The sequence below is a fragment of the Onychostruthus taczanowskii genome, unplaced genomic scaffold, assembly GCF_017590055.1.
Source record: "Onychostruthus taczanowskii isolate IOZ18803 unplaced genomic scaffold, ASM1759005v1 scaffold1, whole genome shotgun sequence".
Lineage (NCBI taxonomy): Eukaryota > Metazoa > Chordata > Aves > Passeriformes > Passeridae > Onychostruthus > Onychostruthus taczanowskii.
In genome coordinates, this window is record NW_024496525.1 from 28528293 (window position 1) to 28549186 (window position 20894).

Consider the following 20894-nt stretch of genomic DNA (forward strand, 5'->3'; position numbering starts at 1 on the left):
CCCAAGTAATTTCACAAAAGGATTTAAATAAAGGCAAAAAAGACACTTTGTTGGGTGACATTTTTAGTGGATTCTAACTCCAAGTTCAGAGTTCTTCCACTGAATTAAAAGAGGCTAACAGCAGCGCCAACGTGGTACAAGCAAGCAAGTTTTGCTCTTAAACAGTGACTCCTCACACGCATTCACCCCAGAGCAAGAAGACCAACTGTGTGTACTGAATGACCTTCTTAAATCCCCTCTCATCAGCCTGCAAAATGGCACTTCTGTCGAAAAGGTTTTACCCAGCATTGTCACTCACAAAACTGAAGATGACTATGACTAGGAGAGATTAGAGAGGGAGAAAATAACAGCAGCAAGCTCCTGTTTCTCAGTACAGCACACCATGCAGGTCCTCACTCGTGCCACCCAGTCAATCCAGCAGGGTCCTGCTGCTTTCAGGGGAATTACCCCAGGTGAAACAGGGGCACAGCAGGGTGAACTGGACCCCCACCACTCCTGCAGCCTTGTGGGAATCCTACTAACCACATACAGGGCACAGAAGATAACTTTGAAAAACGGGATGGTAAGAAGAACAAAACAAAAAGCTAAGATCAGCAGCGAAAATCAAGGGCATAATATGCTCAGTATTTTTTTTAATCTGCTTTTAAAACTCGGTGTGATTAATTTCACTCTTTACTGGCAGATGCCGGGAAACCCTTGGTGCCCGGCAGGGCCAGACCCTGGGCAGGACAAAACTGGGACAAGCTGAGGTGGCAGCAGGGAGAGGGTGGTTGGTGGCCTCGGGCTGGGTCTGAGCAGAGGGTGCTGTGGGGCCCCAGGGTGTGGTGCGGTTCAGGCAAGGGGAAGGAAGGGTTTTGTAACTGGCAGGTTTCTCACCTTTAACTCTTGCCGGGGTTAGCAGGGTCCGTGCTGCCGCCTTGGTGAGAGACACTGGAACCATGGCTGCAGCCCTGGGGGTGCATGCTGACAGGCACCCTCCACACTGCCCTCTCTTAGGATCACCCACACGGGCACAGTCATGTTCCTTAGAGAGCACCATGCTGACCTCCACCAGCAGCCTTAAAACTTTAAGCCATCGACATTTCAGCAGCCCTTGTTTAAGCTTGAAGCCTCAGCAAACCAGGGGAGGGCAGCTGCCACTGCAGGCTGCTCCTGTGGACTGAGGGTGCCTTGTCCCCAGAGGAGAGCCGAGCTCCCCAAGCATGCCCTCCACCCCCACCCAAGCAGGTGCAAGCAGGGCTCTGTGTGAGATCACCCTGCTTGTTTTTCTCTCCACACCCCCAGCAAGGACCTCAACAAGGTCCCAGGGGCTGGAAGCTTGCTCATTAACCCACTCTCAGGGCACTGTCAGTTGACACCTTTCTTGTGTCATGTGTCCTCCCCTTACTGTTCAGCAACACCAATTAACAAAACGTGTTGCTAAATACCTGCTGAAGCAGCAAAGGAGTAGGAGGAGGTGACCAGGTAACTCCTCTGCACTCAGGAATACCCTAGCAGATTCAAGGGAAGAAACAAGCCTGGAAAAGCCTCATGAAAAGGATTGCAGCTGAGTTTCTCAAGCACTGTCACCACATACTTCTAGAAGCCTCTTTTTCTTCACATGCTGTTTTCTCCTTGCCTCGCTTTTAAAAGCCACTCCTGCAAGACCCATTACCCCAGGGAGGGTCTGGTAGCAGACCTGGTGCCATGACAGCCTTGGGAAGGAGATAGCCACCAAGCCCTGTGCCATCTCAGCTTCAGAACACCTCTTCCCAGCCTGCCTGATGTCACCATCCTTGGGTTGTTTCAGCTCGCCTTTCCCTCCCCTCACGTGTGAAGGCATCACGATGGCTGTCTGAGTCCTGCAGTTAAATATGGGTGCACGGGTCCATAATGGTACATTGTAAGAGAATGTCTCAGGGTAGGCAGCAATAATAATTAGCTGTCAAGATTTGAAAAAAGGATAATCCATGCCATTGAGTTAACAGTCACTCACACAACACACATGGATTTAACTAATCTTAATTTGGAGAAAAATAACAATTCTAAATATATCAAATAGCCCATTTCATGGCAACCTGCAGCGGTGTTTATCTCTGGTTTCCAGCACATGCGAGTTATTTAGTTTCTCTCACTGGCAGTTTTACCATTCAAAAGCCTGAAATGAACATTCATGGAGCAGGGGTTGCAGTTAAATCCTGCCTCTGACAGGGAGCCTTTTTTCATGATGTACATCTACTACAATGTATGGAGCCCAGCACTGGTGGCTGGGACAGGATGAATGAGGAATTCCAATCAACCCCCTCCTCTTTCCTAGCACTATCTTTGCAAAAATTAGCTCATCATCTTAGTGAACCTCTGCTGCTGCTGCAGTTATATATTTGTGAAGGTCTGCTGGCCTGAAGGTGCAGGCCTGCCAGTGAATCTGGAGAAGTTCTGCTCCAAGTGGTGCCTGCTCCACAGAGGCTCCCTCCTCTTTGCTGGGGTTCTGTGAAACCACTTAGCATTAAAATCAGGCAGACTGGTACTTTTTTTTTGACTTGGGTAGTTTCAGAGAATCCTTCTAACAAACAGACCACAGGGCCATGGGGAAGAGATGAGATACCATCTGTGAAACGACAGTGGGAGCACCTTCCCAGGTCATTCTTCAGCCAGGACAGGTCACCTGGTTATGCCCAAGATCTGATAAATATGAAAGATAAAAAGAAGTATAAAATACAACAGTGGTCTATTTTTTTTCCAAAATACCTGCCAGCAGTGAAATAAAAGCAGCAGTGACCGATAACTGCTTGCCAACTCATTGGCCTGGTTATGTTTTGCTGTGCAACAATCTGGTACATCTCTTCGATACTATCACACCCTCTGTACAAGAGGCAGAACTGATTTTCAAACAGGTCAGCCAATTCACAAAACAGAAAAAAAAAACCTTTACAGGGCAGACTGCTCCTAAGCAAGTCACGTCCTCCCAGTGCCAGCTGACATGCTACCACACATCTTACGGACAGTGGTAACTAAATGAAAACACCTCCAAAACTTGGATTTGCAAGTTACCAGTCAGGGAAAGATGACAGATTTCATTATCAGAAGATCTTTAAAAGCTGATTGCAGAGACAAAGTTGCCTTTGTTTCCACTGGAATATAGAAATGTCTGTCAGAGATTTGTGTTGCATACATAAAAATTCTCGTGGGCTCCTAAGCCCTGCCTCAACGTGTCCCTCAAAGCAGCACAAGGTCTGTTGTGTGGTCAAGAGGCATTCAGTGGCTGGGGCAAGAAGAGCTACCCAGAAAGTAAAAAAAAAGAGAGGAAGAAAGGCCTCAAGAGCACCCTGTGCCAGGATGAATACTCAGCGCGGTTTCTGCATCCCAATATCCTCACACCCAGAGCTACGAGAGGTACATGGGGCAGAGCCAAGCTCAGCACTTGACATACCCTCAGAGCATTCAGCCATGGGAAGCTGTAAGGTCTGGTGTCTTTGTCACACCACAGAAGGCTTTACAAATCATTCTGACCAAATAAGAAGGTCTGCAAAAATAACACAGGATCAAGGAGAGGAGCTGAAACCTCTTCGAGGACAGCAGTGGTGGCAGCATATTTCAGGGAGCCAGAGTGGCGAGTGGGTGATTTCTGGTTTCCCTCTTCAAATATAAAGACTCAATTATCTTTGAACAGCTTGCTTTACACATGAATTGACACATTTATTTTACAATAAATAACTGAAAGTTATCTATGTTTCCTTTACTGTTAATCTACACAAAGAAATAATAAACAGAGCTTGTCTACAAAAATGCAACTACTGCAGTCCTCAGAATTCAATTAAGCTAAAATAATTAATGCTTCCACCATATTAAATTACTTTATACATTTGAGCCACTGAAGTTTTTTTTTTTTATTCTTTAATCTTTTTCGCCTTTTTATTTAATAAAAAAAAAGTTAGTTTCAAAGGGGGGGGCTGGCTAGGAGGGGGAAAAAGAACATGATTTGCTGTTAAAATGTAATGGTCTCCTTTAGCTGACACAGCATGTAGAGTGTTTTGTGCCTTTGATTAAAATAACATTTTAAATGCTTTGAACAAACATATCTCCCCATACTTCTAAGGGATTATTTTACATATTTCTTGGTGGAATAAAGAAATTCATTCTTCCTGTCGCAGTACAGAAAGGCTAAGAATATCTTTCGTCACATATAAAGTAAAAATACTGTAGGCTGTTGCATTATTACAAAAAAAATAAAAAAATAAAGAGAGGGGGTGGCAGGGTAGGAGAAAGCTGCCTTAGAGATTAAGTTTCCCTTTTATGAAATCGTATTTAGTCTCTTTTTTTAACAAATCTAACAACAATGCTCTACAGCCGCTCACTGGGAAATACCTTTAATGTTAAATGCAGATTCTGATTTTCTTGGCTAATGCAGAAAGCCTTTCTATTGAAATATAAATAAGGGGTTTGGTATATCCCACTAAAGCCTTTCCAGTGAATGACTTCTGTGGGTTTTTCATGGCTACCCTCCATGGCTGTAATGTGAGGCTTTTATCCCACTATTGAAAACTATCCGCTGCTATTAAAAAAAATATGGAAGGACACTGCACCTTTTTATCTCAGAGCTGGGCTCCTAATTGAGAAAGTATTATTACAGCACTGTTTAGTGGATGTCCCTATCTCCATGCACTGCTGAGAAAATGCCAATCAAATGATAAACCCTTTTATTTTTCTCAATTCAAAATCTTTCCTACATATTTTTCATTTGATATGCAGTTTAGTCTGAAAGAGATTAGGTGCTCCAGATTAGCTTTTAATTTTTTTTATGCCTTTTCCACATGTGAACATTTCCTTCATGACCTCCTACCCCAGCAGATTTTCTGCATGGCAAAAGCTTTGGTTATGTTGTTGCCGACCCCGAGAAGCTGGGATGGGACAGCACCCTCTGCTCTGGGAGTAGCCACTGAGGTACTGTGGACTGAATTTGAGCAGAGATTAGTAAGAGATGAGCTCTGGACTGCAACTGCAGCAGAGCTCTCCTAAAAAGTGCTGCACACCCTCCGCAAGGGGCTGAGTGCCATCAGCTTGCACAGATCAACAGCTTCTGGGAGTGCTCAGCAGCACTCAGGCAGCCTTCAGCAGACTAGGGAAGGTCCTGAATACTTCCCTTCTGCTCCTACCAAATGGAAAGGAAATCTAGCCCTCAAATCTGCTTCACCACAATGTAATCACCTCTACCAAGAAATGTATTCACGACTGCAAAAGGATGAGGAAAGCTGAAAAGGGATGAGGAAAAGACAGGGTCAGGTGTTACGGTGGGTTTGCTTCCAGTGCTACAGCACAGGCCTGCCACAGCTAATGCTGCCAGAGCTAACAGCTGCCCCATGTCAGGGTGGTGGCTGCACCCCAAAAAAATAGTCCTAGAAGAAAACAGTATAATCAATGGGCATTGTATGCCCTGTCCTAAAAGACAGAAGGTCTGAAGCCCTCAGCCTTTTAAAGCCCACACCCTCATTGATGTGATACCCAAGCCTGTCACAGGTGCTGGGGACTTGCTCAGACATCTCCAACACTAAAGGCTCTTAAGCTAAACCTCTTAAGCTTCAGTTTTAAAGATAGGAGCCTCTCACCTGTCTGCTGGGGATCCCCTCATGGGAGCATCTCTACCACAGGCAGGACTGGATCTGGACTGTCAGATCTAATCCCATAGGACAATTCCTAGATAAATCAGGATACTGGCAGCAAAGGCAGATTGTCACTGGTCTTCTGTATGGGATGCAGTTGGTTTGAACAAAAAAGGCCCATTTGAGGGGAGATCCTGCTGTGTAACATAAAACCCCCACTCACTAGCAGGGAGGAGAGTCATCCTTTCACCACTGCAGAGGGGAAAAACACCCTGCTTGATGGAAGCAACCCCATGCCAGGCACTCTACAGGAACCACTGCATACCACCTCACCTAGGTGGATAATCATCACCTGCCTGCCCACGTCTGAGCGGGGGAGGTCCACTGAATGAACGTTAACTTCACCACATGTGAGAGTTTTAGAAAAAGAAATGCCTGCAATTTACTCACTCAGGCCAGCCTATGCTCTTGTATCCTTATTCAGAAGATCTCTTTGGGGTGTGCATGAGAGTGGAGGTGTTACCCACCCAACCCAAGCCATCTAAGGAGACCCAGAACAGGCAGCACAGGCTACAGTGCAGGCCAGGAAGCTGACATCTACCCCAGGGAATGGAAAATGAAGGACTTCATGAAACCCTGCTTTAGCCTTCACAAAGAAATCTTCTTCCCACTACCAGTCAGTGGGAAGAGGACTTTTCCTAGTGTCAGGATGCAGCCCTTCCCAGTAAGTCTGCATGTGACAAAGGGTATCTGGAACAGGACAGAACTGGGAACCTCATCAAAGTCCCCTATCCCTCTGCCACTGCTACTTGCTTAAGGATGCTCCTGAAATGGTTTCTGACCCCAACTTTCTGCTTTTTCCCAGATGTACAGACTGCCCCTTAGCTCTCCCAGCTGCCTGAGAGGCCCCTTTCTCCAGCAGCTGGCCCTGCACAGACAACTACAAAGAATTAAACAGGGGATGGACAGCCTTGCAGAGCTGTGAGGATCCTCCAGATGGATGGCTCCTATAAAGACGTGTTGCTGAAGCCTGTTTCATGGCACTTTCTAGAGGATTCTAGTTAAAAGATTACCTAGGCAAGTTGATTGAGTGTAAAACGTGCTGTACCTGCAATGTTCTCCTGCTTGGGGCAAATTCCTTTTGTAGGCGTGAGAAGACGGTCTTCTTCATCGGGTGTGACTTGGATCCCGATTTCCACTGGCTCTGACACTTTCCTGAGCTCGGCGCGTGAGGAGGGGGGAGGGCTGCTCTTATCCATGCTCTTTTCATAGCAGACACCACCAGTGCCATTGCACTGTTTTCTCTTGTGCTCTATAAAAACCAAGATGTCTCCCAGCGGGAAGTTCATCTGACACTGTCCGCAGGTTAACAAGTCGGGGTCTGTCCCGCCTGCGGCGATGCTGATGCCGCCTGGGTCTGCTATTGCCAGGCTCTCGTCCTCGTCGGCCAGTGCCGGTTCCACATGGTCAGCCTCTGCTTTGCATGGACAAGGAGAAAGAGGGAGGAAAGGGACAAGGGGAAAAGAGAAAGAGATTGCTTTGAGTGTTCACAGACTCTGAAGGATGCATCACCAGAGGCCCAGCCTCCCCCCACCCCCCTCAAAGGAGCCAAGCCTGATTAGATCTTTCTTTTATTTTTCAGCTTTTCCGCTCTCCCAGAATGATTTCAATATATTTTGCAACCAAGCCTGCCTGAAACAAAATGGAAAGGCTGACCTGGCATAGCTTTCTTGACAGCTCCTTCCCACTGCTGCCAGCACTGCAAGGATATCAGCAAAGAGCCATTTTGCAAGCGTTCGAGCCCCGAGTCACATTCTGAAATAGTTCCTCTCTTTTTATCCCACCTTCTCATTCCCTCCGTGTCTCCCAGCCATCTGGCCAAGGCCCCATCCAGCAAAGTTTATGCACCCAAGTCTTTCCTTCTTTTTCAGGGAGAGGGGGAAAGCTTTTATGCACCAAACTAGCAGGACCAGGCTCCCCGTGCCATACAAAATTATTACCACCTTGTCCCATTACAGAGTTACCAGCAAGATTAAATGACCACCCATTAGCAGAAATTACAAAAAACTACTTGCAAGACTAAAACAACCAGGGTATGGTCTCGTGAGCAGTTAAGGGGTTTCAAAAGTGTGCACAGTGGGAAAGGGAATGAGGCACTTATTTAACATACTGGAATATTGGCTGAGCCTGAAATATTCCACTCTATTTTTCCAATGCCAAAAACCCTGCCATTGCTACATAGGCTAATAAAAGTTTTTTTTGTTTAAATCTTGTCCACAGACGTGTTGAATTTCCTACCTTTACCCCCAAAGACTGGGAAAGAATTTCTGGGTGACTTGAATCAGTTTCTAGGAAATATGTAACTTCTCATGTCACAATTAATAAAACCCAGTATGTTTTAAATCAGTACTTAGAAGGCAATTTTTACACTATAAAATAATTGTGGATCACAATCCATTTCTGGGGCAAAACATGGTTTTTTGTTTGTTTTGTCTTGTTCTGCCATGTAACTGCCAAATCATACAAACCTTGGACTTTATTCAGGCAAAATTTCCACTGACTTTTGCCTAAGGCTGGTTTTCCTCTGCAAGGACTATAGGATTTGGGCTGAACAAAACAGAGGAACTAACAGTATGTAAATCAGTGGCTGAGACCTCTAATCGAATCAGGATTAAAGGAATAGGAGGAAAAATGTTCTCTATTAGTTTCCTCATGGATTTCCTGGGAAAAGTAAGTAAAACAAATATCTCAAAGTAAAACTGTGATAGACAAATGTTATAATTCAGACCTGGACTCTTCTCCATTCTGAAAACAAAAGGATATTTGTCCCACTCTACAGCAATTGGGGGGGAAAAAACCAACCAAAAAAAAAAAAAAAAAAACAAAAAAAAAAACTAAGAAACACATAGAAAACGGACAAGAGGTAGAAGGCGAAATGCATTGCCTGGCAACAAAAATGGTTAAGCCTCGAAAAAAGGTAGTTTAGGAAAATAATCATTCCCATTTTTGCCTTCCAGAATAAATAACTGATCAGCATATCTACCAGCTGTATTACAAGTTGCATCAGAGCTCTCTAACAGCAGAGCAGAGAGCGGCAGCAGCAGCGACAGCGACGGCAGAAAAGGACAGGGACCCCAGAGCAGTGCCCAGGCGTGGACCATCCTGCTGGAGCCAGCGATGGGCACGAGAAGGCTCATGCTTCCCAACTCACTCATTCTGAAAATCATTAATTACCGTTTTCCTCTTACTCTAGGTTTAAAAGGAGTTTGAAGACAATACTAAGCAATTAATTCACCAATTTATATCATGAAAAGATGTCTCCTTGCCTTAGTGAAAATGTGACTATAACCCTGTGCTGAAAAGGCACTGCTGGGAAGGGAGCGGATACCTGCGAACAGTGTGTCACGATGCAAAAGGTAATTATTTAGTGCTGCAGTTCCCTTAATGATCTAACATTGAGCAATATTGTTTATATTGAAGAGGGCTTGCACCTTTAATTACCAATTACATATACATCATTTTAGAGCCAAAAGAAAAGGACTGTGAAAAGGGTCTTTTAGAAATGTGCACGCAATTTGTAGCCAGAATTCCTATTAAGGGGGAAGAGTGTGTCAAAATATTTTAAAAAACTGTACAGAGAGGGACACACAGGCACGAAGATACACAAGTGGGAGATGGGACAAAGAGCTGGAAAAGACAACACAAAAACAAGAACTGAACCAAGGGTCGTAAGAATAAAAGATGGCACGGAGGAAAAATGCTTGTTACTAGTTTCACTAACATCCCTGTAAAGCCTTTTGATTAAAGTCTGTGTCTTAAATTACAAAGGCTGAATTTTGGCATTTATATATATGTAACAAATATAAAGAAAAGCACGGATCTCAACTTTATTATCTTTTTGATGTGAGGATTTTTTTTTTTTTTTTGCCTGTGATTTAGATTGTGCTCTTCAGAAAATGTAGCAAAATTGCTGCAATTGATAAGGGTCCTGACCAGGCGTCAGTGCAAACATGAAGGAGATTTGAACAGCTAAACTGTTACGAATTCTTTCTTTTCAGTTCTACACTTCATTTGAATATTAGTTAAATCCACATATGCCTATTAGCTTACACTCGCTCACTCTCTCTTTCCAAGGACTCTGCAATGGCACTTTTTTAAAATAACATCTGGTATTCCTTCATATTTTGGCAGTCGTCACATCACCAAAAATCAGCTTTTCGTTTTCTTGGTACGCCGAGCCCTCGTGATCAGTAGTAATTGGGTTTCAAACTATCAAAAGATTTTTTTTACTCAACTCTATTTCTGATTTGAGCTTAATAAATCATCAATCATGAGACCAGCTATTCACCCAACAATGCAAAAGCTATATTACATCCCCTTATTCACAACATGGAAAACAGACATAAAAGAATGAAAAACAAAATACTGAATAGATCTTCAAATGCATTTTATCCATGTCAATTTGCATTTATTTTTTTTTTACTCAGAATAAAAAAACACAAGAAAGAAAAGGCTTCCTATTGACAACTCAATTAAGCCATTAAAAACCTACATTCAAGTAACATTACAGGAGAGATTTAAAACCCACAAAGGGAAAGAGAAAAAAGCCTGCAAGTCCAGCCCATAACGCATTGGGTCATGCCTGGTTAATACAACAGCCAAGATCTTAGGCTGTTTAAGAAGCCCTTTAATACCAGTGGGGCAATTTAGGCCAGTCTCAATCTAAAGTTCTGACTCTGCTTGTGTCTGTGGGTTTAAAATGAGTCGCTTCACATTATTTGAATTTAACTCTGTGGTTTTATTGCTGTTGTTGGTAGATGGGTTTAGAGGTAGGAGGGTGTTTCTTCACAAGTATTTATTTTAAATTAATTTATATTTTTAAGAAGAAGAAATTAGGCCACACAAAATAGGAGGAGGGAAAACATCTCATGTCGCTTACATGGAAAAAGTAAAAAAAAAAAACCAAATGAGCTATTTCCAGCCAGGATTCGTGCCCTGGTTCTTTCAGGCATGTTAAGGTGTGCCCAGTATTTTCCCTACATCCAGAGATTCCTACACAGAGGATTGCCTTGGCATTGCCTGCCTAGGGAGCACAGTGAGCTGGCGATGGGCAGTCTTTGGGGACATGAGTGACACAGTTGTTATGTGATGGCTTTGTGAAATTAAAGCAACCAGACAATCAAAATCATTTGCTTTACTCAAAAAAAGCATTACACTTGCTGACTGGACTCTAAGCAGCATCTCCAAGGTCTACCACACCAAAATACAGTGGACAAACTCCTTAATTCCATAAAGGCACTCTCACAAAGCCACCAGCACTCCTACTCCAGCATGGTGACATCATTAAAGCATATGTGCCCCATGCAAACAATGCTCTCATGCCCAGTGTTAAAGTGAACGCAAATGCTAACTACTTTTTGCCTGTCAATTGTCTCAAAATTTTACCCACTAATAGTGGAAACGGCTGTTTTGCTAAAAGTCATTTCCAAGGCTTTAAAGGACAGAACCATGGATGCTTGTTCACAGAGTTTGGGTGAGGCTGGGTCCAGACAGCAATCATTTATTTTCTTGTCTTTTTATTGCTCTGCAGAACCAGGGTAAGAAAGGATCTAGAACTTGCCAAGCTATTCTTTTCCTTATTTTTCTTGTTCTACAGTATCAAAATGAGGCAAAGGGGGCAGAGGAAATGTTTTGGTGTTGGGCCAAAGTGTTGCATGTGAAGCTTCCTCCCCGTGGCTGCTTTCTGCACAAATCAATAACGGGGTGGTGAAGGCAAGCACTGCCAGTGCCTTCACTGCAGAGTGCTGCTGGGTGCCCTGCCTGCCCCAGCACCCTGCCACAGCCACTGCCCACCCTTGTGCCCACCTGGGGGACAAGGCACAGGCTATCCCACGGGCCACCCTTCTCTTGGACAAGCTGGGGAACCCAGAGTCCACCATGAGGACACAGTTCCTGGTAGCCAGGTACAGGATACAGCCTAGAAATGTGCTGCAGCACGTCAAGTGCACAGTTCTCCTCACAGTCACTGCTGTCTTGAAGGCGCAGCACAGAGAGCTCAGCCTAGTTGGGGAGCAAGCACAAAGGACTGATATGCTCTTGAGGGTGTTGGCCCAAAGCAGGCCTGAAAATTATGTCCCTTCAATCAACACCCACATGTCACATTTACTGTAACATCAACATGCTTAACGGAAAGTAGCTCGAATCACACGCTCTCTGGCTGGGTTATCACCGAGATCGGTGTCAGGATCCTTGCTGCACAAAGACTAACGCTGCTCAAAGCGGGCAACGCGGCTCTTTGCCGTCGAAGTTTATCAATAACCTGCTTCCAGAGCATCCCAGCAGCTCCCTGCAGCCACAAGGTGCAGAGTTGAGATTACGCCTACATACTGCACCAGCATCACACTCAGCAGTACCAGGCACCGCTTATCTGACACCAATTTTTAATTTTTCTGAAGACAGCAAAGCAACTGTTCGTGTATTTAATTTTTTCCTAAATGTAAGTCCGAGGCTGAGTTTGCCAAAAGAGACAACTTGATGGAGAATCCCCGAAAACACATGGGATCACACCGTGATCCCCTCGCTTTCCCGGCATGTGCAAAGTGCACAAAGGGTGCCGGGCCCGGCGGGCAGGACGGAGCGGCCGCCCCCGCTGCGACCGCACGGGCACCGGGACGCGGCAGAGTGCGGGGAGGGTGCGCGAAATGACCCGGTCACTGCGACGCTTCAGCTCCCGCCGAGGGCTGCGAGGTGAAGGACCGCGCTGCAGCACTGGTACCTCAGACACCTTTTGCAGAAGACCGAGTCTCTCAAAAAGCAGTTTAACCCTCACAGCAGTTGAACTCTACACACCTGAGACAGAACAACCCCAAGCATTGCCACAAAGAGCCACTCAACAGATCAGGATTTAGGGAAAAGAAGAAGGAAAATGACATAATAACCATGCCGGACCCAAACAGGACAAAAGACAAGAATATCTAAGAATCTGCACAAATTTCCAACACTTGTCAGATGTTATTTCTTCAGAAACTATGTACAGTGTTACGGAAGAGAGTAGTGTGTTTCTTAAGTAAACTATGCATTCATAAAAAATATTTACTGCTTTTGAAAGCAGAAAATGTATAGGCTCTTCTATAGACTGCAGAAGCTGTAAATCTCTGCAGATAAAATGGGATGTGATGATGTGATATAAAAGCACTCTTTGTTCCCCAGTGAATACATTTGTTTTATTTAAAACTAAACGACAACCAAGGAGAGAAAGGAGTGCTCGGTGCCACAAAAGGAGAAGGAGCGGTATTTAGGTACAGGCTTTCAACTGACATAGAAAAGAATACTGGAAGCAGAGATTCTTACCCAAGGATTTAAAAGGCATGATCAAAATTAAGCAATTAGTTCTGAGCATGTATTAAACACACAACAGATCTGTTATTTTCTTAAATATCAGACTCAAAAGAGACTGCATTTTTCAATTGTTTATGGCACACTGTTGCTCATATACAATTTTCTTTTTTTTTTTTTTACTTTCATTGAAGCATATTCATTATAACATTCAGCGAATTTATGGCTTCTTCCAGTGGCTTAGTAAAAGGGGTCATAAAAAAGTTAAGTAAACCAGTATGTTTTTTTCCTCTCCCTTAACTTTGGATTCCTTTTTTGTACTGTGCTGTCTAGTGCTTAGTCTTTGGAAAGTACCTTGGGCATATCCAGCACACATACAAATTATCAGCTGCTCCAGGAAAAAAACAAAACGGAATTTCTTGCACTGAGGCAACTACACAAAAGACTTGCATATGTCAAAAATACAGAACTAAGTCCCTGTGAATGCTGCACCATTAATCAAATCCCCGATCTGGTGTCACTTTTGCCAGTAAAATGATTATATTCTTCTAACCCCCTTCTACTGGCGCGTGCCTGCAATGCATGAAGTGTGTCCCTCTACTTTAATTTGTTTTCGAATAGTCTCCTTTAGGCATTTTTTATATATCCTTTGGAAAAAAAAAAAAAAAAAAAAAAAAGCAAAGAAATAAGCTGCTACTTAAAGCTCCAGCAAGGGTCTACAGTACTGAGCAAGCAACAGCTTTTTGAGAAGGAGGGCAGACAGCGAGAAAATGTAACTGATGTTTAGGAGACTCTGAGGCTGCAGCTGAGTGCTGAGAAATGGTGTGCAGCCTGCCCAGATACATTTTTAAAAAGTAAATAAACACCGAGGAGGAAGGTGCTATAGTACAAGCAGCTGAATGAATCATGCATTTATCAATGCATGCAGTTATTGATGCCTTTTCCCTCCCTCATTAAAAAGATACATACATATAAAGCTGTCTACAGACAATGCTGATGCTTCACCAAGTGTTTTAGTGGAATTGCCGACTTTAAAGCATGTGGGTAAACCCCAGCCACTCTATTTTTCTACATGCTTTCTCTGGACAGTACCGAAGGGAGGCTAACAAATTCAACCAACTGCGCTGCAACCCTAGAGAAACCAAACTGCAACCAAAGAGTAGGAAATGCTCTGGCGAGGAGGCTAAGAGCCATTTTGGGGTAACAGGTCTCTGCAGGGAGGCTTTTCCACCAGGCTTTGACCTGAGGGAGTGGGAAGGGTGGGAGGCAGAGGAGGGAGTGAGAGGAAGGGGAGCATGGATGTGTGTGCACTTGGTGGGTAAAGGAAGGCGAGGAGGAGAGGGGGATAGCTGTTTCTCTTGATAAAAGTTAACAATCTTGCAGTGGAAGGAAAGCCACAGTAAGTGAAGCCTGAGGTTTTGGGAGGGAAGAAGGGAAGGTTTTCCCCATGGCTGTGCAACACTAGCATCAGCAACGGCCCAGGCACTGTGCTCTTCAGCTTACCAGTCTGTCAAATGAGGCTGCTGTCTATATGCTTCCAACTAGCACAATTCAAACATTAAATGAAGTAGAGAAATCATCAGATAAATTACTGGTCCTCTCTACCCGAGAGTGAAGGGTTTTTGTACAGCTGATGACAGCCCTGATCCTTTGTCTGACCTAATTTACTTCTCTTGAAGGTTAGAATAAAGCGCACTTTCCTGTCACAGGATAACCTCCATGCTCATACTGCACCCTAAAAGTAAGATGCTTCTTCTATGTCAATAGTGCTGTAACTCGATGGAGTTCTCAGGATAAGTGAAACGCATATCCAAAACTTCCCATGTGCACGCCACTAAATTATACATTTGGGCAGGAAAACGTCCTGCTAAAGTCCATCCACGACACGCAAGCCGACTGCAGTAGAGAACAGCACAAGCCTGTTGGAGAAGCCTGTGAGCTGCTCAGCAGCAACTTCTATGTGACAGATATGATTTTGTGTTTATTTCTCTAGGAAAAAAGAATGCTTATTTTCATTTGCAGGAACTACAGATAGCAGTAGGACCTGAGGATCAAAGTACGTTAAACTGTCTCATATCAAATCCGCTCCGCAGAATTACATGCGGCTTTCTGATATGTAATAGAAGCCAACTTCTGTAGATGTGTGTCTGCTTTGTTGCTGCACACATCTTGTCCTACAACTCCAGCTTCTTCACTCTGTGTTTTTGCATCCACTGGAACAAACATACGGATCTCCGTGGGTTCCCCCCACTCCCCACCACGCAGGAAGCTCACTCATGTGCAGGTATCATTACCCCTATCACCATATGACAACAACAAATTGAGAATTTAAACATTGTCTGTTGACAATAAAAACCACCGTTAAAAACTAATTTTAATTAAAAACTCCTGTCCGCCCGAGTCAATTAATCAGCCGCGATTTAGTTAAAAATAGATTTGTCTCGCTGTCAGCCTCTCTCGGCTAGCTCTGTATAGATCTTCGCATGGAAATCAATACTACAACTTTACGCCGAGCGCGTTCGGCAGCACGGTGCGCGCCGGGCGCGGCGGTGCGGGCTCCGGCGGCGCATCCCGCGCGTCCCGCGGCGGGGCCGGCGCGGCCATCGCACGGGCTGGGAGCTCCCCCTAGTCGCCAACCCCCGCCACTGGCGGCCGGGGCACACGGCAGGCTCCGGCAGCCGGCGAAGTTTATTTTGGAAAGTATTTTCCATCAACAAACAACACAAAGAGCAAAGAGATGCAGGTAGGAAATGTGGGAGACAAGCTAATATCGCGTGCGAGGCATTTTGGAAGCAGAGGTTTGCTCGCAGCGAGCTCAGCCCTGGGAAGAGCAGCTGAAGTCAACCAGAGTCTATAAATGATATCAAAAATTTGTACTACTTCTTCGAGCGCACACTTCTCTAAGTCATAATTATTGCCAAATATGCCACAAGACAACCCTTTGTTCTGCAGAAAAACACACATTTTGTGCAAACCAAGGGTTCCCACCATTTCTATTAAAGGCAGGCAGTTTGTGAAATCTCGAAGAGTTTTATGTCTCGGTATTTAAATAAGCCTGACTAAATATGCTCTGCATCTGCCGACCAGAAAAAAACTGCAAAATGGTTTCTCACCCACTGTATATCAATTTAAGCCACCGGACACACCAAGCAAAAAGGACAGAACAACCCCCAGCCACAACCTAGTTACTCTGCAGCAGTTTTCAAAAACATTTTTAAAGAAGAGAAACTATGAAAATGTGCCAGTATTTTTTTTTTTTTTTACTTATCTTGTACGTCCAATAGAAATATATTCAAATGAAAGACAACCTGAAGTCGACAGCATGCAACCTTTATTTTCCCCTGTCCTATTTAAAGTAAACACATATAATGTCTTTTAAAAGGCTGTGCTTTGCTGTGCACAGCCATGCAGGTATTATGAAAAAGTCATCCATCCTTAAAATAATAGTAATTTCCTCTCTAATTCTTCAGTCACAGCTTACATTCTCTTTGTATTAGAGTTGATTACATTGGTGTGGGTTTTGTTCTGCAGGGAAAGTATGTTAATTGCGCTAAATCTAAATGCATTTTAAGAGAAGCTCCTTGGAGCAATTTGCAAAACTTTGACATGCAAAAAATCATAGGGTTTTTGTTATGATTTTTAATGACTACGTACAAAACAAAGTGATACAGGAAATTATTGCTCTTCCTAGGAAACCTGTTGACCAGGTACTGAAGACCTGTCTTGAGAAACCTGGTTCTCTGCCTGGAATTGTATGATTTTCCTGTGCCTTTGCCTCTCAATCTTTGCTGCTGCTCTACAGAAATGTTCTAGCTTTGCCGCCTTCTGCAAAACTGCTACCAGCGAGCTTTTCACATGCTCTTGCCTTTCACATTTCCTTCAAATGCAAAATGCAGGGCTAGTTTGAAAACAGATTTCTTAAGTTAAAAATGGAAGATCTTAAGCTGGAAAATCAGCAATTTGAACCAAACCAAAATAACATTTCTTTGCACTGAGCAGCTCAACACTTCAGCCTCCTCTCCTACACATAATCAGCTCTTTTGCATTGTCCACCCATTTAAATGAGCTTGGCTACCAAGTTTGCTCTGTCCACCAGCGGTGAAGAAAGGTCCAGAGTTGCTTTTTTCTCTCCATGTGTTTCACCTCTTTCTTTTGTCCTGCACGGTTACAAGGCTGCCTGGGTGAGCCTGGCAAACACAGGCAGGCCACTCGTTTTGCACCACTTAAAGACCACTGTGCTAATGAGATGCTGCAACTCCGGAGCACAGCTACATTGCACTTTCTCTCCTTTTTGAGTTTGTTTGTCTTACACTCAGGATCTAAACGTTCTCCAAACACCAAGTGGATGAAACCAAATAAACTCCAGCTGAACAGTGTCAGAAAACCCTTCTCTCTCTCTCTCTGTCTCTCTCCCCATCTCTCTCCCCATCTCTTTCCTTGCCTGGCACAGACCTCCAATCCATCCTGAAATGTAACTCCCCTTACAGATGCCAAAAAGGGAGACAGGGCAAAAAAAGCCCAAGCTAAACATAACATAAAAGCAAGATTTCTGAAAACAGTATCAATTCATCCTGGCTTTGGGGGCTTGGTTTGGGATTGACTCTATTTTATTGTGAGTGCTTTGGTTTCCTATTCTGTTTGCCCACTACTTTCCAAACTCCTCTTTAGAGAGGACACTGCCTGGCTGCTTTTCCCCCACGAATGACACTTCCCGAGGAGTGCAGAGACTGCGACCCCCTCTCCTGCAAGCCTGCAGCTGAGGCTCAGACCTGTGCGCTGAAATGCCTGCGCTCCTGCTCCCCAGCCCCAACCCCAGCCCGGCGCAGCTCCCCCCCGCCCCCCACCACCTCCTTCCCCTGGATACCTTCATTTTTTTTCTGCCACTGTTCAGTATGCAGCCTGATTTCTCCGCCAGCTTCCTCAGGATGGAGAGATAGATAAATACAAGAGGGGAGGGAGGGAAGCTCTTACTGCTCTGCTCTCCATTCCTCCCCCAGCCTTCCCGCTAAACCCATTGTACACGCAGCTCCTCGGCACCTTTGAATACTCTCCTGCCTCATTATTTACCTTCAAGTAAAGCGATCGGAAAAGGAGATCAAATTGGAATAACAAACCTACCTGACTCTCTTCTCCACCCCCCTTCCCCCCCTCCCCAGCAGCAACATCAGCAAGAAAAGAAATGTTTCACCCATTGAAACAAATTCAGACGTGCGCAACAAAACAGATTTTCCGCACACCCCCTTTCAACACCCCACATCTCCTCGCAAGTGAGACAGAAAACAAGTGGGAGAAATTACACTGGGCGATTTAGATGGCTGTTGATACTTTTAAAAAGAAAATTAAAAAACAGAAAGGGGGGGGGGGGGGAATAATAACTCACCAACAAAAAGGATAAACATTTTCCAAACCGGATGGTTAAAATCAAAAATGCAATTAACGAAGGGGAGGGAGTTGAGGAAGGGGGGCATCCTCCACCTTTTATGGTGATGCAAATCTGGTTCCAAAATAACAATGAATTAAAAACAACCCCCCCAGCAAAAGCTGAATACCAGATGCATCTTCATCAAGGTTCCACCAGCTGATGGGCTAGAGGTGGGGTGAAGGGGTACTTTTTATAAAATAAAGACGCACATTTAAAAATACATATGCATATATGTATGTGTATATATATGTATGTGTGTGTATATACATATATATATATATGGAAAAAAAAAAAAAAACACCTAGAAACAGAGAAAGAAATTTGTATTTCAGAACTCAACCCGTCCCCCAACAGCCCTCTGCTATGAAAAGAAAATCCCAATGGAAGTGGAAAAATTATATACACATATATATCTCGATTCCCAAGGAAATCTTACAAACAGAAATTTATCACCGGTAACAAAGAAAGAGAGGAGCTCGCAAGCACCAAATGCTCCTGGCAGATGGCTCCTATTCTTGGCTTTCAGGGGAGGGGAGAGAAGCCGGGGAAATATTTTATTTATTTATTTAAATTTTTTAAAATCTCAACATAAATATTCGGATCCGCCGCGGCTCAGGCTCAGCCCCGGGCTGGCTCCGTGCGAGCCGCCGCCCCCCGCAGCACAACAACTTGCGGACTCGTCTTGCGGGCCGGGGGGGGCAGGGGTCCGGCCGGGCTTGCCGGGTGCGGGGCCACGGCGTGCCGGGTATTTTTTTACCACCCCCCAAACTTGTCCTATGCTATAGGAGGGAAATGGGGACCCCCCCTGACCTGCCCCTTCCCCGTGGCCCGGAGGCGTGGGAGCAGCGCGGGGCGCTGGGGGCCGCACGCCCCGGGAGGCGCCCCCACATTTCCCCCCCGCCTCGCGGCACGGGCCCCCGGGGACGGGAGCGGCGGAGTGGGGCTCCCGCCCGGGGACCTGCCCCCTACTCTGCCTGCAGGCACTCGCCCCTCTCCCGGAGCTTCAGGGGTGGGAACGGGGAGGAGGGGGATTCTGGTGCTGGGGGGAGGGGGGGATGCCGCTTTCCCTCCCCCCCTCTATTTTTTCCTTCCTTTTTTTTTTTTTTTTTGTGTGTATTTTCACTTACAATGGGAGCTTCAGCAAAGTGCAGCCTCCACTCCTGCCCCGCAGGCGAGCCGGTGCCGCTGCCCGACCCGCATTTCGTGCACTCCATCCCCGGTCCCCGCCTCGGCTTTCCTCGCGCCCCCCGCCACCGACAGACACTCCCGCCCGCACCCGGCCCCTCGGCAGCCCCTGTCCTGCCTCTAGCCCCAGCTGAGCTGGTTCTGCCTTGCCCCGCGCTTCGGAGAGCTCTTTTCCCCCGCCGGCGATGCACCTGGGGCGGGCAGGGCGCAGCTGGCCGGCTACCTGCCCCGCGCTCCGGTGCCGGGGGGCTCGGCCCCGCCGCCGCCGGCCCACCGTCTCCATGTGCTTCCCGCTAAGTCCCCCCGGCCCTTCCGCGTCTCCCTCCCTTGCTGCCCACCTTGATCCTCCTCCCCCCACCCTCCGCGGCTGTCACGCCGAGGCGAGGCTCTCGGCCAACTTTTCCCACCGCTCCGTGCTGCCCCCGAAGCAAGGAGCGAGCGGCGGAGCCCCGGCGGGGTGGCCCGGCCCGGCCTGGGGCAGCGCGCCCCGCTCCGCCGCCCCCCGCGCACGCAGCCGCTCCCCGGGAGAGCCCCGCGCCGCGCTCTGCCCGCCGGCAGCTCCTTCCCCGTCCACGCCGCCTGCCCTCCCGCCTGCCTGGCCGCCTCACCTCCGCACCGCTGCAAAAACGCACAGCAAACTTCGGGCTTCTCCCCCCCTCCACCCCCCTAATTTTGCTTCTCGATTTCGGCTCGGTCTGGTTCCAAGTTCAAACTTACGTGTGATAATCTCTCTTTGTGACAAGTGCTGCGGGTTTCCCTGCTTGCGACGGGACATTGCCCTGGCATTTACACTGGCATCGCCTGGAGAGCTGCACTGGTTTGGGGGGATGTGTTGGGGGGCCGATCCTCCTCCTCTTTTTTTTCCCCCTCTTTATTCTTCTTCTTCTTTATCGAGTTCTTCTTTCAAAAAAATCAAAAACGAAAAAAAACCGCCTCCTTTTTGTTGCTGCTGTGGTGCACTGGTTGGGATTCCCTCTCAATTAAAAATCATCATCATCATCATCATCAGGAAAAGCTCTTTCTCGCTCTCTTTCTCTTTCACACACTGTCTTTTCTCCACTGCTTCTGCCACTTGGACTTCCAGATCTCTTCTTGAACTTAGGAGGATATGCACCGCCAGTGACACTTTTCTCTTTTCCTCTTTCCAGAGTGCTTGGCAAATTGGCAAGTGCGCTTTTCCACCAAGAGGGCAAAAAAAAAAAAAAAAAAAAAAAAAAAAAAAAAAAAAAAAAAAAAAAAAAAAAAAAAAAAAAATTTAAAAAAAAATCAAAATTTTTTTAAAAAACTGCAGTTAAAAAAAAGAAGAAAAGTACTAGAATTGGGATAGCCCCCACTCAAAAAAAAAAGATCGCCAAAAAAAATGTTTCTCAAAGATT

At 45.7% G+C, this 20894-nt stretch overlaps 1 protein-coding gene across 1 annotated transcript in view; it reads right to left on the bottom strand.

Annotated features, from left to right (window-relative positions):
- Positions 1–20425, bottom strand: part of BCL11B (BAF chromatin remodeling complex subunit BCL11B) — a 91910-nt gene extending 71485 nt beyond the window's left edge. Inside the window, exons 1-2 of the mRNA XM_041398408.1 lie at positions 20236–20425; positions 6685–7053 (exon numbers count right to left, since the gene is read on the bottom strand). Of these exons, the coding sequence (XP_041254342.1) occupies positions 6685–7053; positions 20236–20293 (427 nt within the window). The 5' untranslated portion in view covers positions 20294–20425. The remainder of the gene's footprint in view (positions 1–6684; positions 7054–20235) is intronic.
- Positions 20426–20894: the final 469 nt, after the last annotated feature.